The 25,665-nt window shown below is 30.6% G+C and overlaps 8 protein-coding genes across 27 annotated transcripts; 4 read left to right on the forward strand and 4 right to left on the reverse strand.

Annotated features, from left to right (window-relative positions):
- Window positions 1-6: 6 nt before the first annotated feature.
- Window positions 7-1,178, reverse strand: mRpL13 (mitochondrial ribosomal protein L13). The gene is made up of 4 exons (XM_034315615.2): window positions 1,016-1,178; window positions 712-835; window positions 378-532; window positions 7-306 (listed from the first exon to the last, which is right to left on the reverse strand). The coding sequence occupies exons 1-4, from the start codon at window positions 1,037-1,039 to the stop codon at window positions 73-75; spliced, it is 537 nt and encodes a 178-aa protein (XP_034171506.1). The 5' UTR covers window positions 1,040-1,178; the 3' UTR covers window positions 7-72.
- A 119-nt stretch (window positions 1,179-1,297) lies between these two features.
- On the forward strand, window positions 1,298-2,493 carry sel (canopy family protein seele). 3 transcript variants are annotated; one of them, XM_034315610.2, is made up of 5 exons: window positions 1,298-1,439; window positions 1,523-1,613; window positions 1,695-1,810; window positions 1,874-2,080; window positions 2,172-2,492. In XM_034315610.2, the coding sequence occupies exons 2-5, from the start codon at window positions 1,523-1,525 to the stop codon at window positions 2,352-2,354; spliced, it is 597 nt and encodes a 198-aa protein (XP_034171501.1). In that variant the 5' UTR covers window positions 1,298-1,439; the 3' UTR covers window positions 2,355-2,492. The 3 variants fall into 3 exon arrangements, with proteins under 3 accessions (XP_034171501.1, XP_034171503.1, XP_034171504.1); XM_034315612.2 differs by having other exon boundaries at window positions 1,389-1,439; window positions 1,702-1,810; window positions 2,172-2,493; XM_034315613.2 differs by lacking the exon at window positions 1,298-1,439 and having other exon boundaries at window positions 1,608-1,630; window positions 1,702-1,810; window positions 2,172-2,493.
- A 222-nt stretch (window positions 2,494-2,715) lies between these two features.
- Window positions 2,716-5,569, forward strand: Ref1 (RNA and export factor binding protein 1). The gene is made up of 5 exons (XM_034314966.2): window positions 2,716-3,040; window positions 3,552-3,689; window positions 3,872-4,019; window positions 4,300-4,440; window positions 4,527-5,569. Exons 1-5 carry the CDS (start codon window positions 2,831-2,833, stop codon window positions 4,637-4,639), a joined length of 750 nt encoding a protein of 249 aa, XP_034170857.1. The 5' UTR covers window positions 2,716-2,830; the 3' UTR covers window positions 4,640-5,569.
- Window positions 5,570-5,661: 92 nt separating this feature from the next.
- On the reverse strand, window positions 5,662-7,501 carry LOC117600014 (ubiquitin-conjugating enzyme E2 S). 2 transcript variants are annotated; one of them, XM_034314931.2, is made up of 5 exons: window positions 7,277-7,336; window positions 7,066-7,213; window positions 6,436-6,626; window positions 6,235-6,363; window positions 5,662-6,166 (listed from the first exon to the last, which is right to left on the reverse strand). In XM_034314931.2, exons 1-5 carry the CDS (start codon window positions 7,295-7,297, stop codon window positions 6,014-6,016), a joined length of 642 nt encoding a protein of 213 aa, XP_034170822.1. In that variant the 5' UTR covers window positions 7,298-7,336; the 3' UTR covers window positions 5,662-6,013. The 2 variants fall into 2 exon arrangements, with proteins under 2 accessions (XP_034170822.1, XP_034170823.1); XM_034314932.2 differs by lacking the exon at window positions 7,277-7,336 and adding an exon at window positions 7,360-7,501 and having other exon boundaries at window positions 5,664-6,166.
- Window positions 7,502-7,682: 181 nt separating this feature from the next.
- On the forward strand, window positions 7,683-9,141 carry Arl6IP1 (ADP-ribosylation factor-like 6 interacting protein 1). The gene is made up of 5 exons (XM_034314930.2): window positions 7,683-7,822; window positions 7,986-8,119; window positions 8,373-8,610; window positions 8,713-8,797; window positions 8,885-9,141. Exons 1-5 carry the CDS (start codon window positions 7,796-7,798, stop codon window positions 8,986-8,988), a joined length of 588 nt encoding a protein of 195 aa, XP_034170821.1. The 5' UTR covers window positions 7,683-7,795; the 3' UTR covers window positions 8,989-9,141.
- Window positions 9,142-9,293: 152 nt separating this feature from the next.
- On the forward strand, window positions 9,294-10,773 carry Pex11ab (peroxisomal biogenesis factor 11ab). 2 transcript variants are annotated; one of them, XM_034314928.2, is made up of 4 exons: window positions 9,294-9,826; window positions 9,913-10,028; window positions 10,107-10,153; window positions 10,233-10,373. In XM_034314928.2, the coding sequence occupies exons 1-4, from the start codon at window positions 9,771-9,773 to the stop codon at window positions 10,266-10,268; spliced, it is 255 nt and encodes an 84-aa protein (XP_034170819.1). In that variant the 5' UTR covers window positions 9,294-9,770; the 3' UTR covers window positions 10,269-10,373. The 2 variants fall into 2 exon arrangements, with proteins under 2 accessions (XP_034170819.1, XP_034170818.1); XM_034314927.2 differs by having other exon boundaries at window positions 9,454-9,826; window positions 10,107-10,773.
- Window positions 10,774-10,925: 152 nt separating this feature from the next.
- LOC117600015 (heme transporter hrg1-A) lies at window positions 10,926-12,149 on the reverse strand. The gene is made up of 3 exons (XM_034314934.2): window positions 11,766-12,149; window positions 11,330-11,503; window positions 10,926-11,233 (listed from the first exon to the last, which is right to left on the reverse strand). The coding sequence occupies exons 1-3, from the start codon at window positions 11,890-11,892 to the stop codon at window positions 11,079-11,081; spliced, it is 456 nt and encodes a 151-aa protein (XP_034170825.1). The 5' UTR covers window positions 11,893-12,149; the 3' UTR covers window positions 10,926-11,078.
- Window positions 12,150-14,218: 2,069 nt separating this feature from the next.
- Window positions 14,219-25,194, reverse strand: CalpA (calpain A). 16 transcript variants are annotated; one of them, XM_076692741.1, is made up of 16 exons: window positions 25,038-25,194; window positions 24,812-24,944; window positions 18,681-18,857; window positions 18,422-18,609; window positions 18,031-18,334; window positions 17,788-17,969; window positions 17,360-17,610; window positions 17,130-17,287; window positions 16,840-17,057; window positions 16,723-16,765; window positions 16,478-16,516; window positions 16,259-16,388; window positions 15,201-15,329; window positions 14,641-14,768; window positions 14,371-14,566; window positions 14,219-14,315 (listed from the first exon to the last, which is right to left on the reverse strand). In XM_076692741.1, exons 1-16 carry the CDS (start codon window positions 25,115-25,117, stop codon window positions 14,230-14,232), a joined length of 2,442 nt encoding a protein of 813 aa, XP_076548856.1. In that variant the 5' UTR covers window positions 25,118-25,194; the 3' UTR covers window positions 14,219-14,229. The 16 variants fall into 16 exon arrangements, with proteins under 16 accessions (XP_076548856.1, XP_076548868.1, XP_076548864.1 ...); XM_076692753.1 differs by lacking the exons at window positions 24,812-24,944; window positions 25,038-25,194 and adding exons at window positions 20,856-20,958; window positions 22,571-22,712; XM_076692749.1 differs by lacking the exons at window positions 24,812-24,944; window positions 25,038-25,194 and adding exons at window positions 20,856-21,000; window positions 22,571-22,702.
- Window positions 25,195-25,665: the final 471 nt, after the last annotated feature.

Here is a 25,665-nt window from a genome sequence, read left to right on the forward strand (position 1 = left end):
TATTACTACTTATATGATACAAATTACAAATGGGAAAATAATTAATGTAATGATCTATTTACAATTATTGTTTCATTGAAGTTGATAATCAACTGGATATTTTATAAGTTGTGGAATCTTTTCTTTTTCTTCTGGTAAAATTTCATGTAATCTAATTGGAACTGGTTTTAATTGTTTGATCTGATTAGTGACATTTTTTAGCATATCTTCAGGTACATTTTCATCAGGGAAAATATGTAGCCTTTGCATAGTGTGTCTTCTTTGCAAATTTCCAGTCATTGAAGAATAAACTGCTTTCTTTAATATCTGTAATGTAAATACAATGCTTCTTGTAATTTTTGTACAAAAATACTTATTAATCATTTCATACTGCTTACCATGGTGGGATCTTTACTATGTAATTCCCATGCTAATGTCCAGGTTGCACCTCCAATATACCCAGTATGATGATAATAGACACGTTTTTGCCACTCATCTCCACGTAATGCAATGTCCTTACTATTTACAACTATTACATGGTCACCACAATCATCTAAAAATTATTAAATGTAATCATATTAATCAAGAGAAAATGCTATATAAAAATGAATTTTCCTTTTATGTTATTATGAAGACCAAATTCTGTTTTTCTTTTAATTGAAACTATATATTTTTTTATATGACTTCATAATGATCAATGCTTAACCAACTTTTTTGTATGATTATCCTTACTAGTTGGATGATATATGGGTTTATATAGTCCCATGAGATACTGTTTTATCCAATGGGCACTTTTAAAAGGATCTTGCCAAGTTGCATCAAAGATGTGCCAAATACGTGCAAACGTACCCCAATGCTAAACATAAAGTATAATACAAAATTTACTGTGTGATTTTAATATTAAAGTAATATTTATACAGTAAAATAAACTACAACATTTATGAAATTAAATATCTTGTAAGATGTAAAGGTACATCTAAACAAAAATCTATCAACAGAAAGGCAAGGATTATAAATTTATTTATAAAAAGAATACCTGTCCTCTACGAACAAGAGACATTATGATCACAATAAAAATTTAATATTAATGCAAAAATAACGTTAAAATTTCTAGACTGTGTTATACATTATACATATATCATATGCTTTTAGGTTAAGTTCAATGTTGAATTATGAGCCTATGCATATAGGAACATATTTGTTGGCTTCCCTGGGATAATAACGATGCAAGGAGAACAGCTTCTGCCTGGAAAGTTCCTAGGCATGATAGTTACCACTAGTTACCCATTGGTTATTATTTGACCATTGAGCATTATTTTACATACTTATACATATATATTCGTTCATGGATACGTGTTATACACGTGTCCACCATTGAAAAGATTGAGACATTTCATTAGAACTGCATTAGTTTACAAACAGTATATATAGATATTATTTATATTTCAGTTAAATACAATGTAAGTTTAGGTCCAACATTTATAACTTTTTTGACTTTTGAAATAATTTTAATATGATTCATTAACATATTTCTTTATTATAGATGAAAACCTTAATAGTGGCGTATTTTATTTTGTTTGTAAATGTTTTTGTTGAATCTACAAAGGTTGATATCAAGCTTTTAAAATGTTTAGGTAAGTAAAATGTTTAGGTGTGTGAACATAAAAGCATTTATCCAAATAAGATTGTAACAAGTTAATATTAATTATATATAGTTTGTAGATCGACTGTAACAGAATTTGAAAGAGAATTAGCAAAGATTGATCCTTCAATAGAAATTGAAGTAGGAAATTATAGATTAGATGCAGAAGGAAATGCAATTCACAAAAAGGTAGTAATTAAGTTTTATATCTCATTTAAGAAAATGACCAAAAATATGTATTTTTATTTGAAGATTCCACTTGCTGAATCTGAAGTGCATATGTCTGATATGTTGGATAATATTTGTAATAAAATGTCAGATTATGTTAAAGCAACATATAAATCAAATGGTCAGTTAACAATTTTGAATCTTATGACTCCAGCTGGTACCATGAATCCTGAAATGGGTAAGGTTGATATCATTCAAGATGGTGATTTCAATAAAAGTTTAAAATATTATGTAAGTTCGCCTATTTTATTCATAAATGTAATTAATCAAGAAAAATATATTGTTTGATTTAAAATACTATACATTTCTTATTATATTGCAGTGTGAGGGAGTGATAGAGGAGTTTGAAGATTCTATAATTTCTCTGTTTACTCGTAAAGAGAATAATATTAAAAGACAGTTATGTACAAATATTGCAAAACTATGCAATCCTACTAATTTCAGTCATGAAGATGATGAAAATATTGAGCAAAGTGATATGGATGAAGATCATGATGAATTGTAATAGTACTCGGAAAGAAATGATACATTTGTATCACTTTATTTTTGATATTCAAAATTTATTTAAATATTGTAATATGTTTGAAGAAAGAATGAAATTATAAAGTGTAAAATACATTTAAGGCAAATAAATAAAAAATAAATTTGTATCTTGAAAATATCGATTTTCGTTTAAAAATAATTATAAATATCAGGTTTTAGAATTGATATTGTTAGAAATGTTGGAAAACTTAAAATGCCAATGAAATTAAAGTAAATCAAAGGGTTAATTTAAAATTTAACGGTACATTGATAGATAGCGCTCTGATCGTCGAATAATTGTACAGTACTTCTAGAAGTTTCTCTACAATCTACGGTCTTTACAACCAGCTTTCTGTGCGCGCTTGTTTCGTCTTCGTTCGCCGCCATCATTACGAAGACGAAAGAGGTTGGTTTTACTGATTTTTACGTGGTAGTGTCATTATTCGAAAGCCAGCACAAATGAAGATGGTTGATAAAATAGAAATGAGTCTTGATGACATTATCAAGCAAAATAAAGGGACTAGACCGCGCGGCGGAGGTGGCAGACGCGGAAGAGGTGCCGGTAATTCACCTCGTAGAGGAGCACGCAGAACTCAAAGAGTTGGTGGTGGCGTCATGCGGGGACGCAGTCGTGGTGGCATTACCAGAAATTCTCTTCCGTACACGAGAGTAAGAAATCATTTGTATTCTAATAAAATTTTCGATGTTCATATTACATTCGCTTTGTCACGTGTGGCTATATCGGAACCTATCGTATTACTTCCGTTGAAAGCACTTGTGCATTATGTGGTTTAGTCTATGGAGGGATTAACGGGTATATATTTTGGAATAAATTAGTCTTTACATTGTTTATGTAAAAACAGTACTACTGTTAAAAAAAAACTGTTATATATTTTTGGTAATTGTTTAACAACGAATTCTATACAAATTGCTATAGTTCGCGTTTTTATAAGATGATGCTTCAGCGTTCGTTTTAAGGACGATTATGTTTATCATTTTTTTTTCTTTCTAATAATGTTTACTAATTTAAATATTTGGAATATTTGGTATTATTTAATAGAATCACTTGATATCTTCAGTAAATGTATTAAGGAAATTTTTAATTAATTAATTAATTATTTTATTTGTATTCTTCAAAAATTTATACTATAATAAATACAATTTTTATTGATGTATTTAGGGTGATGTAAACAGTGCATGGAAACATGACATGTTTGATGGGGTAAAAAAGGTTGGCCGAAGTGCAATAGGTAGCACAGGAACAACCAAGCTCCTCGTATCAAACCTTGACTTTGGAGTATCGGATTCAGATATTCAGGTATAACTAAAAAAACTTTCAATAATTTGTAAACATATTGCTCTGATTTGAATTTAGACTAAAATAATAACGTATTTTTTCAAAATTAGCGTTAAATATTTCATTACAAAAAGAATGATATTGACAATCTTTAATTACTAAATACAACATTTACAAATAACTGTATGTTTATGTGTTTTCAGGAATTATTTAGCGAATTTGGTCCCTTAAAATCAGCAGCAGTACATTATGACAGGTCAGGTCGATCTTTAGGCTCTGCAGATGTTATATTTGAAAGAAGAGCAGATGCCATTAAAGCAATGAAACAGTATAATGGAGTACCATTGGATGGTGTGTAGTTGAATTTATGTTTGGACTATAAGTTTTGCTTTGGATGTCTCTTTTTAATTATAAAATTCCGCCTATATTTAGGGTTTCAGTATCACTTATTAATCTGGTCTCCAGTTTATACCTAGCAACATACAGTTTGAGCATTTTCTCTTTTATCCTTCCATAAATACTCCAACATGGGATGAAATTAAAGAAAAACAAATTTCAAAGAAGTTATTGTGAATTATGATTTGCACAACTATTCACATCTATTATTGCAATATGTGGTATACATCGGCAGGTCGTGAAATGAACATACAAGTTGCTACCTCTGAAATACCAGTCACATCAATCCGTGGAGGCCCGAGACTAAGCGGCAGTAGTTATACACAGAGACCTCAGTCCCGGTTTAGGGGTAATCGTGGAACAGGATCCATCAGAGGTACGCAGTTAAATTATTTGAAGAAAAATGAATATTTGTTTTTAAAGAATTAGTGTACTGATGCATCCTTATATTTTTCATTAAAGGTCGTGGGACGGGACGACGTGGTGGCAGAGGAGGCATTCGACAAGCGACGAAAACTCCTACCGCTGAAGAATTAGACGCCGAGTTGGAAGCTTATGTAAAAGAAGTAAAGTAACAACGTCACAAAGCATACTTTTAAGATTTTGTTCTGATTTGACTTAACACGATACAATGTGTTTCCCTAATTTTCATGAGAATATATAAAAATAAGTATAATTGTATATTTAGCAAGATGTTATAAGAAATTTCTATTAATGGGTCTTTTATTTTTGACGTTTTCTCTGGAAATTGGCATACAAATTTTACAGACATATAAAAATGATAATTTGTAGGAGTTCATAAATTTTTTTATGATACCGTAACATAAAGAAAATAAAAAGTTATGATATAAAGACTGTATGGATTTGTATGTACTATCGTGCGTGTGTGATTATCAGACGAAAAATACAGTAACATTCAACTTTAAAAGTTGTTGTTTATCAAAATACAGAATGTACTTTTAGCCCTCAATTTAATCGATTTTTATGGATCATGAAATACCAAAATATACATATTTAAAATATCCATCATCATATACGTTACACATCGTGGAATACCCCCTATTATATATTACATGTCAGTCGCTATAATTAATAGTATCATATATTTGTAAATTGATCTTTTCTGAATTGTTTCTTTCTATCATGAATAATTTAAAAAAAAAAAAAAAAAAAAAAAAAACCACTATGTGTAGCTCATAGCTTACAGTGGAACAAGGCTGTGACATACTGTTATCTAGTCGTCTACTAGAGATGAAATTTTACTGTGCAGTAATGGGTTTGAAAACCGATGTACATGCTTTTATTCATGCAGCATATAAATGGCAATGCAGTGGTACAAGACTGAAGCAAAAAAAAATTCACGAACCATTACCTAATAAAGAACAATGTTCTTGTGAATAGAATGATTTTTATTTCCTACCTAATCGAGAAAAACGAACTATATTTGGATCAAATTGGATCAATTTCTTTTTTAAATCATATCGACATTTTCGTATTCAAAATAATTTTTGGGTTGTAATACTTGGTTGGAAAAAAAATGTTTTATTAAAATACAGAAAAAAATATTTAAAAAATTACATCTGTTATTTATAAACATCTAAAATACAACAATTTTATTTGGAGAACATTCTTTATTTTTATTTAAATAATCACACGAGGTATTATTTTGTACATATGTAAAAATATTTACTAATAGATGTCACAGAGTGGGTTAAATTATTTTTCACTCTTGATTGTAAAGTAGATCACTACGAAGTTGTACTTGTTTGCATCTTAGGAAGTCATTCATTAATGCTTCTAGAATTATTAACTTTCTAAATACTTAATAATAAGATCAGTCGAGTTTAGATAATAAATTTTTACTATGCAATAATTGTATACAATATGAGGCAACATTACCACACCAGTATTTTAAATTATAAAAGATAGATAAATTATATGAATTTTTTTTATAATCTTTTGAGTGTTCTCTTCTTGTCTTTTAACATTTTTTTCTTTTCTGCTGTTAGTTTTTTATCTCCTGCATGCTTTTTTGGGAGAGGTCCTCCAACTTCAGAGGAAGTACAACTTTCTAAAGCTGCTTTATTGCCTTTTCCACCCCCCTGAAGCATAAATTTATTATTCAGTATATGTATAAACAAATGTAATAAGCCTCATAACATTATTTTACCTGCGCATGTATTTCTGTCATCATTTTTGCTCTTTCTGAATAATCATCGTACCTTTCTAAAAGTAATTTACCAGCCTCTTCATTTAAAGCAGATTCTGCATTTGGCACTATTAAGAGGCATTTTACAGTCTAAAAATATGATACAAATAAATGCTTGTTTTGTATTGGCCATTAACACTTGTTTGCTAATAAATAGCTTACTAGTAATATGTGTTTAATTCCGAGATCTGATTTCCAATCCTTTTTTAAAGTATTGACACATATTTCACCATTTTTCGCAACATTTGGATGAAATATTTTTGTGAGGAAAAATGCCTTTGGTGGTCCTTGAGGAAAATCTTTGCCAAGAGCTAATTTTACTCTAAAGAAACCACCAGCATATGGTGTTCCCGCTGATAATAAAAATTATAATCAATATTATAATAATACACGTATACCATTACAAAATTTAATAAATCAGATTATATATAAACTTGTAAAATAATTAATATAAGAAAACAACTTAGAATAAGAATGGATTATATAGTTTGTACATATGAAGGAATATAATAAGTAAACTAAATTTTATCAACTTAATCTTTAACAGTATTACATCTAAATAATTTAACAACTGATTTTCCGAATCATATTTTTATAATTGGTAAAATAAAATCTATATATATTTATAAATATATCTACAATTGTGTACGTACACATATATATGTACACATAAACATATATATTTGACATGTGGATAGGTTATCCTTTAGTAATTGTATTATCTTTTTATACAGTACATATTACGCAACTGAAATTTTACAAGAATAGTAATTACGTGAGATTTAATCTTACAGGGTCCTTCTATGATAGCTTGAATGTCAGTAACATCTTCTTCGTTTAAAACAACACGAATACCTTCGGGTGGTTGTGAAGCTAATTCAGTCATTTCTTTAGCTACACGTCTAATAATTTGCGGTGATAAGTTTTCGACATTTGATATCTGAAAAAAATAAATTATAATACAGAATATATAATACGTAAAACAAAATATATTAGGAGAAACCTGTCTTCTTAACCAGAACATAAACAAGAAGTACCGCTCTTAAAGTTTGTAAGAAAAAATAATACATATAATTAAATACTTACAGAACTTACAGCAGCCATATTTAGTAAATTTTGAATGAAATTTCAACTAAACACGTTTAAGACGCGATTGTTTGAAATATACTGCTAGAAAATCTTTAACGTCACAACATCAGCACAGCATTGCCTTCAATAACCAACATTTTGAACTGATAGCCAATCGTGTGCGAGTTACAATAATCTCGAAACTAGAAGTCGATTCTCTGTCATTTCATGTGTTTTCAAGCAAAAAGTATCCGGCGTCTCTGACACTGACGACATATTACAGTAATCAAACTGATAAATAAACAAACGATCAGATCAAATAAAATATAAAGCTGTATAATGTAAAAAGATTACAACTGTGTTGTATTAACTTACACTTCCAAGTTTCTGACATACTACTGACATCGTGCCTTTGGACAGTGCGAATTTGAATATTTTGCTAAATATTAACAAAATGACCGATAATACAGGAATAGAAAGGGTGAGACTTTACATACATTTTTATAATTTCAATATCAAAAATAAAACTAATATTTTTTATTAAAATATCATATGTCAACGTATTTTCTTTTTTTTGTAATAGAAAAATCAATGAAAGAAGCCTTGATTTTTCTTTCTTAATATGTAATACAATCATATTGCAGGAAAAACATATGAAACAATTAAAGCGTAGAATGGAATGTTGGCGTGAGCTTATACTTCCATTAAATTCCATTCTATTATGGGAACGATCTTGGTACCCTGGTCTCATATTTGGAATTACTACCACAATATTTTTGTAAGTTAAAACATCCAAATATTGTGTGTAATGTGTACCTTTCATCGATGTAAATTACTTATTTTTAATTTTATGAAATAACATTGTAAAACATTTTATTTAAGTTAAAAAATAATTATTAGTTTATTTTAAATGTTATTTCATTTATTTTCATGATATGCTCTATTAGAAAGTTTTGTACACATCATGTGGAATGTTAATGAATCTAATTTTCAAAATTGTAATATTTATATAAATTTTATCTGTTTTATAGCCTCATATGGATGTTGGAACCTGCTTTCCTTACAATAATATCTATATTTCTTCTTCTGTTGGCTTTAATTGATTATCTTGTGCCACCTATGACATCCCTTTTATACCCTGTTAATAGCTGGACAGGTCAAAAAGAAAAAAAGTTGAATGAGATTTGTCAGAACTTATCCATAACGATTTTGCACTTGCAAGATTTATGGAGGTCAATGTTACAAACACGAAAGGATCGTCCGAATGTTGTAAGTTAAATATATGTAACTTAGTATTTAAGAAATTACAAGTATTAACCATCAAATTTATGAAAGAATATTGTTTCAAAAAATATTTGTTCTGTATTGTAGTATTATGCAGCAATAATAACTTTTCTTGTCATTTGTATATGGATTGGAAGTACAATCAACAACTTGCTTCTGTCTTATATCGCAGGTAATATGTTTGTAATTCATTTTTTAAATTATGTATTCTATAAAGTACATGTATTAGAATCATCTGTGTTCTATTGGGATGTTGCAGTGAACATTGTTTTACTTATGCCAGGACTTAGACATAGAGGACGTGCAATATCAACGTTTGTGCGTGATTGTGTGTATCTCTTTCATGGTCTTTCTCATTTATAAGACTTCTTATCTATACTAGGTTAATTTATAACTTATTTATTTACAATTAAGGAAAACTAGATTTTCAGCTTTTAAAAGGTACAATTATTATGATAGAGATTACTATTAATTATTTTGTCATTTTATATAACATCTTATATTACCGTTTACTTTGAATGCACTTTTATACCATAAACATGTTTGCACATTGTTTTCTCATTCATAAATCATAATAAAACTATTTCATCTTTTATCCCAGTTATGATACTTAACTGACGATATTCATGTATTTAATTCAATGTCATTTATTTCATCTAGCGTTGGCTACTGTATTTACATCACGTACTATTAGATTGCATCATATATCATGCAATATTAATTTTGCTGTATAACATTGTGTATAATTTTGAAAGTTTTGAAAATCGCGGGTATAGCGAAGGACATATTTGGCGGCGCTGGTGGCATGTTTTTATAAAAGAAGATGACACTGAAAATGTTTTATCATTTATCACATATGTATATATGCACGTACTGTGACAACATCTTTGCCTTTAACTTAAGAATAACTAAAAAGTGATTATGTTACGTACAGCGACGATTACAAATTTTACAAGAACCATAAATGGACAGTACTTATTTTGCGTATTAATTCAATTGGGTTAGGTATTTTTTTTATAACTTATTTGCTGTATATCTTAATTGTTTACATGCGATTGTAAACAAATATTACGACGTAATCCAAGTTAATCAGTTTTAAATCAAAATTATTATCATTTTAATACGATACATTAAGTGAAAAGATCATGGATATAGTATTAAAATTAAATGAACAGACTGTGGGCAGAGACAAAATTATCAGGTATGTTACTTTATCTAATTCTCAAGTATTTTTGAATTTTATTAAATTTAGTTAAAATAAATATCTATAAACATAATGTTTTACAGATTACTGCAATATGGAAGTCGTGCTTATTGGTATTATGCTCAAAATACTCGTAGTACCCAACATTCTGCAGAAGTCTTACGAAGTTTAGAATATACCTTTAGTTCATTTAGAAAATGTACTTTATTTTAATTAAGATTTAAATGTTAATGTAGTTAAAATTATTACTAATATATTATTTTTATCTTTTTTGTAGTATTACGCCTTGGAAGATGTTTGGATAGTTTATATTCTGCCTTAAAAGTGATGAAATACCCAGATCTAGCTATAAGGGTTACTTTAACATTATCAAAAATTTCTAATGCTCTATTTCTATTAGCAGATCACATCATTTGGATTGGTCGTGTGGGACTCTTAAGGGTTAATATTGAAAAGTGGAGTAAGATAGCTAATAAGTATTGGTTGATGAGTATTATTATGAATCTTATAAGAGATATTTATGAAATTATTACAATAATTGAACATGATGAAGGAAAAAATGTTTTAATGAGAAAACCAAATTTCTCACCTGATATGTGGAAACAATATAAATTATTATTTCATTTGAAAAATCACAAAGATATTGCAATGGATGCAATTAAAAATGGGTGTGATTTATTCATTCCACTGACTGCATTAGGGTTTACTAAATTTTCTCCTGGTACAATAGGTATATTTGGTGTTGTATCTTCGATTGTAGGCCTTTATACTTTAATTTACCCATTGTGCAAGTTAACTCCAGCTTGAAATTCATTTCATTTGTAAAGTACAATGTTTTTTATGTATATGATACACATATACTTATTACAAAAGTTTTTATTTTCATTAAAAGGTACTACTTTTAGTTGTTTAGTTTTTTATATACTTTTAATGTACATATTATTACTATGAATTTTAATACATTATAAAATCATAGTACTGTGATATCTAAATAGTTATATTTTTAATGTATTTTCTATAAATTTTATAAATGTAATATAGCAAATTATTTAATGTATAAGACTCCATTGTATAAGGAAGATTGGGATAAAATTTAAACAGATAAGTTTCCATGTTTTTAATTTTGAGTTATACTTTTATGAAAATATATTTATTTATTGATTACTGATAGCGTTTAATCTTATTTTATATTATTAACACTTATAAAAATTATTATCAAATTTGTTTGTATTTATTAATATAAAAAATGTTAAGCAGCACCATCTCCTATCAGGATGGGTGCAGACCCTTCTTGGATAATTATTTCATACTTATGAGAATAGTACATTAAGAAAATACCCCATTTGCCACAAATCATGGACCAAACAGCTGAAATTATTGTACTGTGTGCAATTGGTTCAATGGCTGTAATATTGAATATTTATTATTGTATTTTTCTACGTATTTTGTACAAAACATAAAATTAAAGCTTTAATAAAGAAAATAAAGTTATGTACTTACGAATTTTATAATAAAATGTAAGAAACAGATACCAAATTAATGCAGCAACACTAGCAACTGCACTTACAAAACCAACAACATTTAGATTTCTCAATGTAACTTTGGTATGCCATCTTTCCAAACTTTCCTTTCCTCTAACCCAATGCAAGTGGAAACAAACTGCAGCTAAAATACCTGTGTAATACATGAAGTAATACCTTGCTTATTAAATTATTGGTAAAAGGAAGGATTCATATTCAAAGGCATGGTTACTAAAGTAAAAACTATATGCAATGAAATTAAATATACATATACATATATTGCATATACCAAAAATATCTGGCCTGTTGATTATCAATGATTAACAGTACAACATACTACGTAATACCGTAACTTAATACAAGATGAAATCAACATAAAGTATATACTTAAATATTATTTAACGAGCAATGCTAACCTGATAAGATCGACCAAAATCCAACATCGTGATTTCTATATGATACGAAGAAAACAAAAAATGCTGATATACCTACAATTACACCAATAGCACTTATTATCAGATGTACTACGACGTCCCGTAACATTTTTTATTTTTTTTATTCACTACGCAATATAAATACAAATGCAATACAAATACAATACAAATCGACTGTAATGTTTCATAAGAAAATTCGCTTCAGATAAATGCAAGCTGCACACAGAAAGGCGTTGTGCGTTAAAAGTTACAATACGAAGAAACAGATAATTAAAGTAACTGGTTTGCGACAACTCAGTTATCTGAAATACATAAAAATATTGTGATGTTTGAAAAACTATGCAAAACAGATCGAACCGACTATCAATACTTAACAATCAATATTTTGAAATTATAACAAATGAAGTTGTAGCTGAACTTTACTTTACCGGACCCAAAATTTTCGACATTTTTTTTTTAAATCTATAGTTTTTGATGCGGAGAATCCAAAAATGCAAGTCTTAACTATAGGAATCCAATGGTTAAAAAGTTATAAGCGTGTAAAGTTTGATACTTTTAGCGCATTTGCTACGTTACTGTGACGCCATATTGACTTCTTGTCCAATGAACGGTGTCGCTAGCTGCACGCAGCAGGTGTCGACCACTTTAGCGGGTTTAGTCAAATCGTAAATTTGATACTGCCTCAATTTAATTGCTTCTACTGTATCAATTTTATGAGTAATTTAAATACAGCTAGTGATGGGACCCATACCCAAAAAAATTTGGTGTCCCCTAAAGTAAAGTTTAACCTAAATATAAATTTAACTAACTCAGACAGTATCAAATTTACGGTTTGACTAAACCCGCTAAAGTGGTCGGCACCCACATGCGTCTGCCTGCAGCTAGCGACACCGTTCATTGGACAAGAAGCCAATATGGCGTCACAGTAACGTAGCAAATGCACTAAAAGTGTCAAACTTTACACACTTATAACTTTTTAACCATTGGATTCCTAAAGTAAAGACTTGCATTTTTGGATTCTACACATTAAAAACTATAGATTAAAAAAAAGAAGGTCCAAAATTTTGGGTCCGGTAAAGTACAGTTTAGCCACAAGACCGAAAAATGATTATCGAACAACGCTCCGATAGTCGGTAAATTGTCGCGTAGCTTTCTCTGTCTTCTGATAGACAGCGCTAGTGTTCCCTGTTTCGGAAAATCGATTGATCGTTCCTGCAGGGTCTCAATATCAAATGTATTAAAATTATATCTGAATTCATAAAAACAAATCCATCCTTATATAACGTTAAAACATTCGGTTGTACAAATTAAAAGATTTATTGAAAAGGGAATTTTGAAAGGTTGACATGTCTTAATGGTTTGAGGATTTAGTGAAGAATGAATGTTCATAAAAGCAATTCCAATTTGCTTTAAACATGACAAATGAACGGATAAATATAGTTAGAAAAAGGTGGCGGTGAGAATAATCTTGACGGCGTTATCTTCTTTATCGACATTGACGTCGGCCGCCACAAATGATGTCGATAAAGTCGGTAAAGAAGAAAATTTTCATTCAGGAGAAATTATCAACGTCGCTTTTACCAAGCTTTCTCGCCAATCATTTATTTTCATAAACAAAATTCAAATAGCTTTTCTGTGCATTCATTCCTTCAACAGCCATCAAATTGTAAAGACATGTTAACCTTTTCAAAATACCAATTTCAATAAATCATTTATATATACATATCCGAATGTTTAAACTTTATCTTCTACTTCTTTCGCGGCCGAAGACAGAAAAAATTAAAAAGAAAAAAAAAATAGGATGAAAAAGATATAACACACCATGCGAAATTTTTAAATTTTATTTGCAACAGAGTATAAACATAAGGAAGACGGACAAATATATTTAAATAATTTATAAGATATTTTTTATTCACATTTGAAGTATAAAATTATAGACTAGTTTCTATGTCTGTTGTAATAAATTATTATTTTAGCAAAATTAGAATTTAGATGTTCAGCATCGAGCACGCTAAGCTTCCTAAAGAAAGTAGGAATAGAGAGGAAGCAGAAATTCTCTAAACCTTAATTTTGACAAAATTTACATTGAAAGTGATTTAGAAAAAAATAACATTTTTAACTATTAAGAATTATAAAATTTAGTATGTAATTGAAAAATACAAATAATAAAGTAGATATTAATTTAAATTTTTCCGTACGAACGTTTATACGCAAATAGTGGACAGTTACGGATGGGACGGATGGGAGCATAATTCCTGGAAGCCTATCATGCTCGGTACTGTACATACATAGATATATTAAGGCACGTAATACCATTATTTATCTATCAATACAAATGCAACAGACAAATTACTGTAAATAGGAAAGATTTCTTTTTCTCTTTTATTTTCTTGGCCACTTTGTTGTAAAAGAAAAACAGCTATTAAAATCGTAACATACTTTTTTTTTATGAGTATAACGTCTTCTCTATCCATTCTTCCATCGTAAATGTAGCTGTGTTAGTTTGATCTGGATCTCGTTCCCTGAAAATATCTACAAAAGAGAATTAAATACTATTTCTTTTATTTATCTTTATTTATTCTCTTACCTATCATTGTTTTAAGTCGAACTGCACACATTATGTAGTCATCAAACGTAATCGTGCCGTCTTTTGTTCCATAACGATGGACCAAAATATTTAATATATGATTATTTAACCGATATCCTGCACTATTTAAAGCTTGTCGCAATTCGAATGCGCTCAAGAATCCTGATTCGTCTTTGTCATACAATTTGAATACAGCCTGAAAAATAAAACAATATTTACATACATATCTTGATAAATTCAGCATTATTTAATACTGAAGAAAAATTTTACCCTCCATTTTCTTATATCATTCCATAAAGTTCTGAACTCTTCGAATCCTAGTTTACCAGAGTGATCAACATCTAGCATGGCAACCATGCTGCGACACACGTCCTTACTGAATCCTTTATCGTGGGTTTCTAAAAATAAAGAAAAAATTTTCAGATATATTAGATGCCTTTGCTTTTTTAACTTCAATAATTTGCCACTACTTTTTAAATCCACTAAAGTACGGGAAATTCAAATTTAAAATAGTAATGTTGAAGGCACCGAATTTGATAGAAAGAAGAAAGTATTGAAATATTATAAAATTGTTATTATAAACCTATGACAATACCACAGATGTGAACATGGACTACAATTAATGGGATTATGATAAAGCTGCGTAGCAACTTTTTACATTCTGCATTCGTTAATGATTTATATTCTCTGACCATGCAAAAACTCTTCAAGCTTTTCACTTACATCTTGAGCAATTAAACTGTGATATTAATTTTATTCTAGTAACATACTCTACCAATGTAACCTAGCCTTAGAAATGACCTGGAAGTACATACTAGATGATGCCTTACCTAAGGACTTATTGTACTGTTCATTATTACAAACAATGCCGCACAGCAGTGAGATGAGAGTGTCGATAAACGAACCATCTCCTTGTACAGTTTCATGAGCCTCACTACGACGCACCGACTGTGGTAGTTCTACCCGTAACATACAGCTACATGTTAACATTAATTTTTACATATCTACATTAGGGTCAATGAAGTAGATATACTTTCTGTAAAATAATTTTTTAACCAGTAGTTATGATTAAAGCATTGGATTTGTGAATTCGAATTTAAATGTTCCTGAAGTTTTAATTTTTACAACTGTTACATTCAACAATATTTTAATAGAGCGGGTTTATGAATCAATAAATTATATGCCTTTTCTCTATTCAAATAATCAATCATTTGGATTTTTCAAGTCCACAGAAGCGCGAGAAAATATTCAAATTTAAAATAGTGATATTAATGGCACCGACTTAGAACTGCTATTAATCTTGCTAAATTTTAATTTTTGGTACGATAACGATTTTCTGAAATTGTGACCCAAATGTATTTATGTATGTATGTACATACAATAGGTATGAAGTAATTATACCGAAAGAACATGCACAATTATGAGAGTGAAGATTGCGTTGCATTAGCATTCACACATTAATAATTGATAAATAAAGGAACACTACAACTAAAATTAGAATGCACTGTGCTATCTGAGTGGAATTCAATTTTGTGAATGTATTTTACACGTATGATTAATGATAAGCGCAAGAACTGTAAACAATAGAAAGCATTACGAAAGCTTTTCAACAATAAGCAAAAACAGCAAATTAATTAAACAAGAAACAGAATTAAGATTTCGTTTTGGAAATGTTTACGTGTAAAACTATTACGCAAATAGTGTAACATATAAATAAAATTGATTTAAAATAATAATGCCAAAGATACTGAATCAATTTGTAGACTTAATATATAGGATAGACTAAAAAGAATGCTTCAAGTGAATATTATTCAATTGAAATTTGTGGATTTAAATTCATCCTGCATATTGGAACAGAAATATTTAAATCCTAACAATAACATCATACCTTTTCGCATAGCAAAATCTAAGATTTCTTTCAATTCCATCCAATCCACTTCCATATCATCACCAGCAAGTTTCTTGAAGAATTCACGAACTTTTTCTGCGTTTCTGTCTGGCTCTGGCTCATCTTGTACCTAAAAATGAGAATAATATTAGAATTCCAGAAAATAGAATCCATTCTTCACAGAAAAAGCAACCCCAATTTATAACATGCGCTACTTACTTTATCCCCATCTCCATTATCACTCTTAGGGTTAATCACCTAAAAGCCAAGCAACGTAGACATGCGAGTTATGGATGATTAATTAGGCTGTTTAGGTGCTAAGTTTAAACAGGTCATTGTAAAACAATTAGGTGTATAGTTGGGTGTTACAGTGGGTACATTTTAAAGCATTGTACAAATATTGGGTGCATGTATTAATTATATAGACAATAACAAGATTTTGATAATTATTTTTTATTTCTTACCCTATCATCAACTTCTCCGATACCGACTTCCTCATCATTCTCTCTAAAAAATACAAATTCCATTACAAATTCAAATTTTTAATAATTATAATAAATTGAAATAGGAGGATTGCTTACTCCATATTATTTTTATTTTCAGAGAATATTCTCAACAAGAATTCTCCTTCCTCATTAGGATCAAATGTACTCGGCACTATACAATAGACCCCAGGTGGCAACTTAAAGCGGCAAGTTACTTCTCTTAGGTTTATAAATGCTGGGGATCTTGCTACTGAGGCGTTGTACTTGAAGAAATTAACGTCTAGAGGTTTTGGTAGTCGTTCTGGATACTCCAACTGTTTCAATTACCATATTCAATCAATTATATAAAAACTTAAATACTTTTTTCATTTTTTGTAAATACATACATGGTATATTGCAAACCCAATGGTCAAACACTCTGCACCCATTCTCTTCTGTGCTCTTCTATTCTTCTGCATTAATGCAACAATGACTGTACATTTGTCATCATCCTCATCAGGATACTCCAAGGTAATACGGTACTGTGGATTATGCCAGAATGTTTCTACAAAGCATCAACAATTAATTAACAGGTTTGTTATCAGTACCTATCTGGGAATAACTTTTAAAAATTTACCTAAAAAGTTTCTGCAGCCTCCAGCAGTGACGCCACGTACCCATTCTCCTTCAAAAACACTCATCTCCCACCTTTTCTTACCAGCATTCAAATCATCCTCTGTCAATGAATCTGGATTCAAGTTACAAATTTCTAATTGGGTAAAGTATTTTGTGAAATCCTGGAAGGACATCCAAAACTCTCCATCCATATCGAAGGTCAAACCCAGTTCTTCTTTCTCATGGTCAGGAATGAATCTCCATTCTGGAGATCTATTAAATAATCACAGTCATTAGTGTCTTAATGACTAGGATTAATTCGAAACCTTTAACATTGCTATTTAAAATTTGAATTTTCCGCGCTTCGGTGGATTTGAAAAGTGGTATTAAATGATTGATCATTTGAATACAGAAATTGCACCGAATTAACTTGTATCCCTAATAACTTACTGATCACTCCATGGACCGTTCCATTCAGCCTCGTTGCCCCATGGGTTTCTGAGCCTAAGTAGAGGAATTCTTCCATACTGATTTGGTGTCTGAATTTCCACATGTTTTACACGTGTAATACTGTAAGCATGGCCTCTGATCAATCCCTGAGGTGTCTCTGCTTCCAATACATTTGGATCAGGCTAAAATATATACATTTAATTTTGTCACTTATTCTTTAATCAAGAGAATGATAATTAATACCTCAATTGAACAACCCATTAAGGAATTTCTTTCAAATGCTTTCAGTAATATACTGAAGAGGTTTGGAGGTGTCTGATCCATTTGGTACATTTCTGTCACCCCGCCAGTGAAATCTTCCATGGCCTCACAAGTACTTCCACCCTTTAACGCTTCATATGAACCATGGAGTTTGGCATAGGCTTTTTCTAATAGGGCACTCCAAAATTCGCTGCTCTCTGCTGAGCGGAGGTATACTAATTCTCCATGATAAGTTGGCAGTCTATCGTCAATTACGATGTCTACCCATCTGCCATATTGCCAAAATCTATTTGATATAAATGTAAAATAAGTTTTTTTTTTTAAATTTATGAAGTACTTATATTTCTTTTGTTTTACTTAATTGGTAGAATACCTGAAGTGAAAGATACCAGCATAATTCTCATCAAAGCTCTGGTCCTCTGGAACCACTTGGAAGAATAAATTGGCATCCATGGTAAGATTCGCGACTGCTGCCAGAAGCCAACAGTCTCCCAGTTCTCCCTGTTGTACATCGAATCTGGAGAACCCTTCTACAAATAGCTGAGGGCTGTCTACAATTTCCTGCAAAGTAAAATTGAAATAGAATTCAAAAGAAATATTGGATATTAAGTATTGTGTAAAGCATTCTTTACCATTGGTCGTTTCCATTCTATATATCTATCTGGTCTTCTTGAAAAATATAATGATGTGTCATCTGCTGGGAATTCTGGATCATCAAAGAGAGTGCCTGATGCCAGACATTCTCTTCTAAGTGTGTTGAAGTCTTGAACTGCTCCTCTGGGTCTGAAGCCAGATCCTTTTTCTCCCAACTGTAAAAAAAGAATATATTTTACAAAATCTTTGTCAAATCTTCTTTAAACATCTACAGAAGAGCCTACGTTATAACAAGATTTCCCAATGAAATTTTTAGTAGTTTTTATAGGCTTGTCGTGATACTTGTTATTCTTCAAATTTGAGTCTGTTTTTTCAAAAGATAGCACTTTAGAAGAAGAAGGAATACTGTGAATAGTGTTTCTTTTTCCCACATTGATATTTTCTAATGTTGGAGCAATTTTCAACACAGCTACTCCTTCTTGCATATAATTTGAGAATCTGTAATTAGTATATGTACGTTTTTGTTCCATTTTATTTAAACAACCACTTTGTTCAACCATTTAAATGGTTCTGGAAATGGATTGATCTAATGGATTGTTGAGTATACTTATCTTTTGCGGCAATTATTATAACCGGAAGAAAGTCTGACCGCGAACTGATAATGATAACAAAAAGCATTTCCTTTGAAATCTTGAACAGTATCCTTTGATACAGTGCCGACTCAATAAGCGGTTCCCGCTTTGTGTGCCATAATGTTTAAACATCATGGACTTCTCACGCGATATCGCGTGAGCGAAAATTTACGATATCACGTGATTATACATTATTAATTTTTATTTATTTGTTTGATGTGAATCAACGGGCAATTTCATTATCTCTAATATTATCTAAAAGACAACAAAACTCGTTTTCTTATCGTACGTGAGATGAATGAGCAATATATGACGCATGGTACGAGTATTCTGTTTAATCATAATTCCTGCAGGCACTTGAATGCGTATGCAGTGATTGAAATGCTTTAATCGGCGTCATCACCCTTGAAAATAATAATTTCTATTTGTTTAAATTTTCAACGCGAAATAAATGCGTAATTCAGTTCAGTGCGGGTTTTGTTCCTTAGTCATGATGTTATGATGACTTATTAAGTTTAAAATTGGTAAATTAGTGTCGAAGGATTAGTAAGGAAAATTAATACTATGGTACTGGTATGGAAAATTTTATTTAATAACATTTTTTCAGTTATAACATCAATGTGAGTATGAATATTATTCAACAATGAATATTAAGTTGTTATTTGGAAAATTTGTATAATAAATTGTTAAGATATTAATAACAGTATTTATTCCAGAATCATATGATTGGAATGTTGCAGATATCTTGAAATGTTATAGAACAACGCATCGGTTTAAGCTAGTTTCTCAAATTAAAATTCAATTGGACCCAACTCCGTTAGGGACGCATACCACTTTAATGTTGAACAGCGACGGAAGGAACCGTTTCACTTCCACCGCCGCTTTAACGAATACATCATCGAGAGGAGCTCCATCGCCGTAGTAACTCATCCTTTCCTCCGTTAACTACGCCCTTTATCTCCACAACACTATGTCCAGAGAACTTTCCAAAAGCCAATAGTAGCAAGTAGTTTCTAAGGGAATTTCGTGCGAACTGTTGCGTTGACAGGTTTGCAGTCACGAACTGAGCTCATTCTCCTGTTACCCTCACCCATGTTTCATCATAAGTCGCGCCATTCCCATAATACATGTGACTTTTTCTATTGAGTTTTTCTTTACAAGAGCTACACTAATGATGGCATACAATTTAGAGACAATAATAGAAAGAGAATGCTGCAAATCGTCTCTTGTGTCTTTGTTTAATTGCGCATATGCAGTGACTTATTGAGATTACGCATGCGTATTCGAACAATGACATTGCGCGCGAATTTTGAAAACTTCCATGGAAAGAAATATAAAAGCCTAATAATTTTCTCAATGATATATATAGTATATTATATAATTAAAAAATTTGTCTATTTTCATTATTCTGTATAATTAGATTCTATTGAACACCATCTATGAAGAACACCATGAACCAACACATTGGCGGAAAATTCAGCTTTCATAAATGACCTTGCGTTCTCAAGTTCCAATTATCGTAATTGCACAAGTGATATAACATCAATTTATCAATTATTAAAATGGGAGGGAGATACTCACTTCAACCTTCTTCGTCTCTTGCCGTAGAAATTGCGGTTCGACAACTTCCGGCTTCCATCCATAAGAAAACTGGCTCATTTTGCCCTTGATATTTCAATTTCGACTGAATCCACGAAGAAAATGTAATTAGATAACTATTTTTCTACTAAAAATATTTCACTGATCAGTAGGGACACCTGTTATTTAGGTTAACTACCACCACCGTGATATCTAACTGAATGCATTTCTGAAACACATTTGGCTCGAAATTCTATGGCGGAAGGGAAATTCTTATGGTTGACCTCGAAACTCGTTACACTGTGAACTTGTAGTCACTACTTGTAACTTGTAACTGAATTAGAAGCACAATGAACTGTTTATCATCACGTGGCTTTGACGTGGAGAATGACTAAAGCGAACTAACATCCTAACATCCTAACATCGAAGTACCTGGTTATCTATACAGTTCACCTGTTATATTTACTTACATGCACTATATTCTGTTTCCTATCATACACAATTAATCCGCATCGGTAATGATATCGTCTTCCTTTTTTTAAGTTTAGATTGTAAATCAAAGTGTTGTAATGGTTTAATTTGTGTTAAAAACACGAGTTTTTGTAAATACATTGAAAATGTTGTAAAAACTTAATTTTAATAGATTTTTTACGAAAAAATTTTTCCCATGTCGATAACGGTACAGATAGTGCCATCTATCGGCCGGTCTAGAAACTAAAAAATAGAAAATTCCGTTTTTTGGCAAAATAAGAAACTTCTGAGCTTTTCCGAGGCTGCCAAATGATTCTACGACCTCGAATACACAGGAAGAATGTCTTCACAATTAATGTAAAGTTTTGATTAAGAAAATGAGAAAAATAAGCATTTCCTGGACTAAAAAATTGGCGTCCATCTAGCGGTGAGAAAGTGGAAGCGGCTTATTTTCATAATAATTATCACTTATTTTAAATTATAATTTAAATTACACTATCGAGGTATTTTTGTTGAAACATATGTTGGCTATTGTTGAGATAAAGAATGGATGTATGTATTAAATTATGTTTCATCCTCCATCTATTTAATTTACTACGTTGTTTCCAACTTTAAAATAAGACTGCATCAAACGTCAGTAAATCTAGTGTTAAAGCTTTAAATCAACTCATTTTAAAATTTAATAATTTTGGAATGATTTCATGACTTAAAAGTCACACTTATGTTACATTAATTTAAAGATTAAAATTCCAAGAAAATTGTTACATTACTACCCATTAATTCTATTAATACAAAGTGGCTGGTTGCCAGTTAGAGTAATCAGTGTAGCAAAGTAACATCAATATATCATTTCTTTACAAATATTGATTAATATATTCTATATCTAAACAATTATTATAAAAAAAATTAAAGTATAACAATCCAATACAGACCCATATGGTAGATTCAATTAAACAGCATAAACAAAAATATATAACTTTAAATTCAGTTAAAATTCAAGACTTTAATAAAAGTGTATTGTTTTATAATGTGTTATTGTTAGTTAAAATTATCTTTGATCTTCAAAAACCTAATAAAAAATGAAATGCATCGTGAGTAGTGTATTGATTGGAGGTTACACCCTTCAGGGTGCGTCTGTGTTACGGTGTCAAGGTCACCATAAGTCCTCACCCTCCTGAGTCCTCTTCTAATTAACAAGAAATTAATTTCTCAAATATTCACATCAACATTTTAAAATTATCACACACCTTACACCATATTTTTATTATGAAATTAACAAATGTATATATTTTTAAAGTTTAACTTGTTTCAAGTTCGCGTGAAAACGTGTTCGAAGCTGAGTTGTTCACGATAAACTGGTCAATGTTTTCTGGGAGATGCCTGGAACGAAAGTATCCTCCTCCACGTCGGCGTCGGCGTCTCGACGCTTTAATATATATAGTGCGTTTCAAAAGAAATAAATCTAAAAATGCCAGTCACTTTTCATAACTTTTTTTCTTCTAAAATAAGTGCGAAGTAAATAGAGAATCTATTATATACACTTTGTTATGCATATCTTAAGGTATATTTAGGTATTTTGTGATCTTTTTTATTCGACGAAATGGCGGAAATATAACTGCCTTTCGATGGCCACCCTCTGAAGGAAGTATCTATCTTGAGACAGCTGTATCTCCGCCATTTTGTTGAGTACAAAAAACTCATAAATATTCTCTTGTAGCTTAAAATATGCACAGCAATATCCACGTTCCAGTTTTCATTTTTTTTTTTTTTTTTTTTTTTTTATTGAAACGCCATGTACACACTTTCTCTGATCTTTGTAAGGTCACTTCTTTCTTAAGTTTTAAGAATTTAAAGAAGTCGTTATAGTCTGGACTGAGAAAGCGGTGAAGGTAGAGTTATTTTTAAATTTTTAAGGGACATCTGGCTCATGGTAATAGGTATCTTTCATCTCTGACCTTATTTGGCCAGATAACATGGGTTTTAATTATTTAGTCATCACTGATACAAAAAAATCTTGCTGAGTCATTTTTAAAATTTCATTAAACAAAAATAAAATTCAAAATGTTCGTTTTGATATTAATTTATCCCATTTAATATCTACCTCTTTTTATAAATTGAATTTAAATGTTAAAGAATGAAATATTATAACAGAAATGAGATGACAGAGCGTTTAGAAATCATTTCGAAAGTAATATATTGCTATGTACATCATGCCAGTAATTTACTCCAAGTCGTTCTGGGAACACGTGTTTGCCAGAAGTGAATAATAGATTGTTTCGTAATTGAGGAAAATTGCATTTGTAAAATTTAAGTTAGAAAATATTTAAAACAATTATTTTTGATCATATTTAGCAAAGTTATTAAAAATGGAGTAAACATTGTCAAGTTGCTACCTGACAAATTTTGAAAGGTAAAAGTTCTACTTCAAATTTATGACATAAAGGTACTTCAAAATTGCACTTATGATACATTAAAATAAAGTTTAAACTTTCCTGAAAATATTAACGTAAGTGCCCTATCAGTACTTTTAATAAAAAATTGGTTGATGATAGATTGCAACGAACAATGAATACCGAGGCGCTGATTCTTATATGAAAAATTTGATATCATTTCATGACAGAAAAGTATCATCAAATACCACTTGTGTTACATCAATTCAAAGCTTAAATTTTCCTGAAAATAATGACAAATGTTTTATCAACATTCCTATCATAAACGCTTTCAAAAGATATACAGCTGTCGTATTTCCTTCTTAATAACTCTTATTAATCTGATCAAAATTTCATTAACAATATATTAAAAGGTACTTAGTTAAAATTTCAGTGGTCATTAAGGTCAATGACAATTTAATCACCGTAAACAAAATAATCCCAAATCTAAAAATTATTTAACAACCAAATTAAACGTTAGAATAAACAACGTATCAACCAGAGCAGAGATAATAAAACTAGGTAACAACCTTGGCAGTAACTCGCCTAAAAATACAAATCCTACGTTTCATCGTACGAGGGTGTTCATTTTAGTTAAAACTACATTTGGCTGAGTTCCAAGTAATGGAGGAAAAAAAATATCTTTCCCCCTACTGACATTCGACGAGCATCGCTTCATTCTGCCTTCTGCGAGTTCATTTTGATCCGTAACGTATTCGTGGAATGTCTTCGAGTACATGAGAAAATTCGTTGGTGTATTTCTAAATGATTCACTTCATGATAATCATTAATAAATTTGGCAAATAATACAAAATTGTGCTGTGAAAATAGGGTGCATATCAATCAGCTTTGTGTAAATGTAAAAAAAAACCACCCTCGTTCAGAAAAAATTAATGTGACCCACCTTGTGTAATTATGCTGCCCTTATGTGACGAAAAATTAATTAAATATTTAGAAGAAATTTTAATTCAACGATACAAAGTGAATAGAATAATTTTTTCAAATAAAAACAACAAGGAAAGGGTTAGTTTATATACATATACATATAAAAGTACGGACCTTAAAGAGAGCCTTGGCTGGGTGATGTATATCACCTGAACCAGAGAGTCCTCCCCTGAGCAGCCTTGAAAGAAGGTTGTATTTGCCATAAGTGGACCATGTATCCTCTGGTGGTTTAAATAGTGTAGGATTTCTAGAAAGAAAATTCCAAAATAGTTATCCAGGTCTCCTACCCCTCCGATCTTTCGTTAACAAAACACGTGGCCTTCAAAATAGGATTTCTTACCCCTTGAGAAATTTATAAATCCTGGAATTGTCATCGGAGTCGCGGATGGCTTTCACGTAGTAGTAGGAGTAATTCAACATGTTCCTGATAAATATAGCGAACAACGTGAAGCGCGAGATTGTCTAAAGGGCGGCAAGAAACGTACTGTTCGTCGAAAACTACACACGAATTGTCGTCTGTACCCCTTCTTCTTCTTGTCGGTAGGTTTCCTCGTTTATGCTTACCTATATTCTCAGAATGTCTGCACATGTGGACAACTGGCCTGGGTATCACCACCGAGATGACAATGTTATTTTTGTTCTTTCCTTAAGAATTATTGCGAATGCTTCAATTGTGTTGCGCTTTAATCACTACAGCTAGAGAATTTTAATTCAAGGACAAAAAGTGAATAGAATGAATTATTCAAATATACCATAAGATATGTATAACAAAATGTATATAACAAATTTTTCATTTACCTCATGATTTGAAACAGAAACAAATAAATTCATAAATTTTCCACAAACATGTCTTTATTACGTTTTACGTACAGGTATATGGTGGTTGACTTTCATACGCTGGGCGTACGTAAAGTACGTCATCGTTGTAAGAAAAATAAAAAAGGGCCTGTGCTCTTTTATTTATTATT

This window comes from Osmia lignaria, chromosome 15 (genome assembly GCF_051020975.1).
Source record: "Osmia lignaria lignaria isolate PbOS001 chromosome 15, iyOsmLign1, whole genome shotgun sequence".
In the NCBI taxonomy this organism is placed as follows: domain Eukaryota; kingdom Metazoa; phylum Arthropoda; class Insecta; order Hymenoptera; family Megachilidae; genus Osmia; species Osmia lignaria.

What these genes read in the sequence shown, in the direction of transcription:
- mRpL13 (XM_034315615.2), bottom strand. Translation starts at nt 1,039, where the DNA reads ATGTCTCTTGTTCGTAGAGGACAG. An exon ending in CTCTTGTTCGTAGAGGACAG is followed by an intron (nt 836 to 1,015) that starts GTATTCTTTTTA and finishes CTTTATGTTTAG; the next exon opens with CATTGGGGTACGTTTGCACG. An exon ending in ATAGTAAAGATCCCACCATG is followed by an intron (nt 307 to 377) that starts GTAAGCAGTATG and finishes TTTACATTACAG; the next exon opens with ATATTAAAGAAAGCAGTTTA.
- sel (XM_034315610.2), top strand. Translation starts at nt 1,523, where the DNA reads ATGAAAACCTTAATAGTGGCGTATTTTATTTTGTTTGTAAATGTTTTT. An exon ending in GAAATGCAATTCACAAAAAG is followed by an intron (nt 1,811 to 1,873) that starts GTAGTAATTAAG and finishes TTTTATTTGAAG; the next exon opens with ATTCCACTTGCTGAATCTGA. An exon ending in ATAAAAGTTTAAAATATTAT is followed by an intron (nt 2,081 to 2,171) that starts GTAAGTTCGCCT and finishes ATTATATTGCAG; the next exon opens with TGTGAGGGAGTGATAGAGGA.
- Ref1 (XM_034314966.2), top strand. Translation starts at nt 2,831, where the DNA reads ATGAAGATGGTTGATAAAATAGAAATGAGTCTTGATGACATTATCAAG. An exon ending in TATCGGATTCAGATATTCAG is followed by an intron (nt 3,690 to 3,871) that starts GTATAACTAAAA and finishes ATGTGTTTTCAG; the next exon opens with GAATTATTTAGCGAATTTGG. An exon ending in TGGAACAGGATCCATCAGAG is followed by an intron (nt 4,441 to 4,526) that starts GTACGCAGTTAA and finishes TTTTCATTAAAG; the next exon opens with GTCGTGGGACGGGACGACGT.
- LOC117600014 (XM_034314931.2), bottom strand. Translation starts at nt 7,297, where the DNA reads ATGTTCTGGTTAAGAAGACAG. An exon ending in AGCTATCATAGAAGGACCCT is followed by an intron (nt 6,627 to 7,065) that starts GTAAGATTAAAT and finishes TTTTATTATCAG; the next exon opens with CGGGAACACCATATGCTGGT. An exon ending in TGACAGAAATACATGCGCAG is followed by an intron (nt 6,167 to 6,234) that starts GTAAAATAATGT and finishes TTTATGCTTCAG; the next exon opens with GGGGGTGGAAAAGGCAATAA.
- Arl6IP1 (XM_034314930.2), top strand. Translation starts at nt 7,796, where the DNA reads ATGACCGATAATACAGGAATAGAAAGG. An exon ending in GAAAGGATCGTCCGAATGTT is followed by an intron (nt 8,611 to 8,712) that starts GTAAGTTAAATA and finishes TCTGTATTGTAG; the next exon opens with TATTATGCAGCAATAATAAC. An exon ending in GCTTCTGTCTTATATCGCAG is followed by an intron (nt 8,798 to 8,884) that starts GTAATATGTTTG and finishes GGGATGTTGCAG; the next exon opens with TGAACATTGTTTTACTTATG.
- Pex11ab (XM_034314927.2), top strand. Translation starts at nt 9,771, where the DNA reads ATGGATATAGTATTAAAATTAAATGAACAGACTGTGGGCAGAGACAAA. An exon ending in GGCAGAGACAAAATTATCAG is followed by an intron (nt 9,827 to 9,912) that starts GTATGTTACTTT and finishes AATGTTTTACAG; the next exon opens with ATTACTGCAATATGGAAGTC. An exon ending in CTTTAGTTCATTTAGAAAAT is followed by an intron (nt 10,029 to 10,106) that starts GTACTTTATTTT and finishes TCTTTTTTGTAG; the next exon opens with TATTACGCCTTGGAAGATGT.
- LOC117600015 (XM_034314934.2), bottom strand. Translation starts at nt 11,892, where the DNA reads ATGTTACGGGACGTCGTAGTACATCTGATAATAAGTGCTATTGGTGTA. An exon ending in ATTTTGGTCGATCTTATCAG is followed by an intron (nt 11,504 to 11,765) that starts GTTAGCATTGCT and finishes TGTATTACACAG; the next exon opens with GTATTTTAGCTGCAGTTTGT. An exon ending in TACATTTTATTATAAAATTC is followed by an intron (nt 11,234 to 11,329) that starts GTAAGTACATAA and finishes TCAATATTACAG; the next exon opens with CCATTGAACCAATTGCACAC.
- CalpA (XM_076692740.1), bottom strand. Translation starts at nt 19,202, where the DNA reads ATGGTTGAACAAAGTGGTTGTTTAAATAAAATGGAACAAAAACGTACA. An exon ending in TTGGGAAATCTTGTTATAAC is followed by an intron (nt 18,858 to 18,926) that starts GTAGGCTCTTCT and finishes CTTTTTTTACAG; the next exon opens with TTGGGAGAAAAAGGATCTGG. An exon ending in GCTGGTATCTTTCACTTCAG is followed by an intron (nt 18,335 to 18,421) that starts GTATTCTACCAA and finishes TATATCAAATAG; the next exon opens with ATTTTGGCAATATGGCAGAT.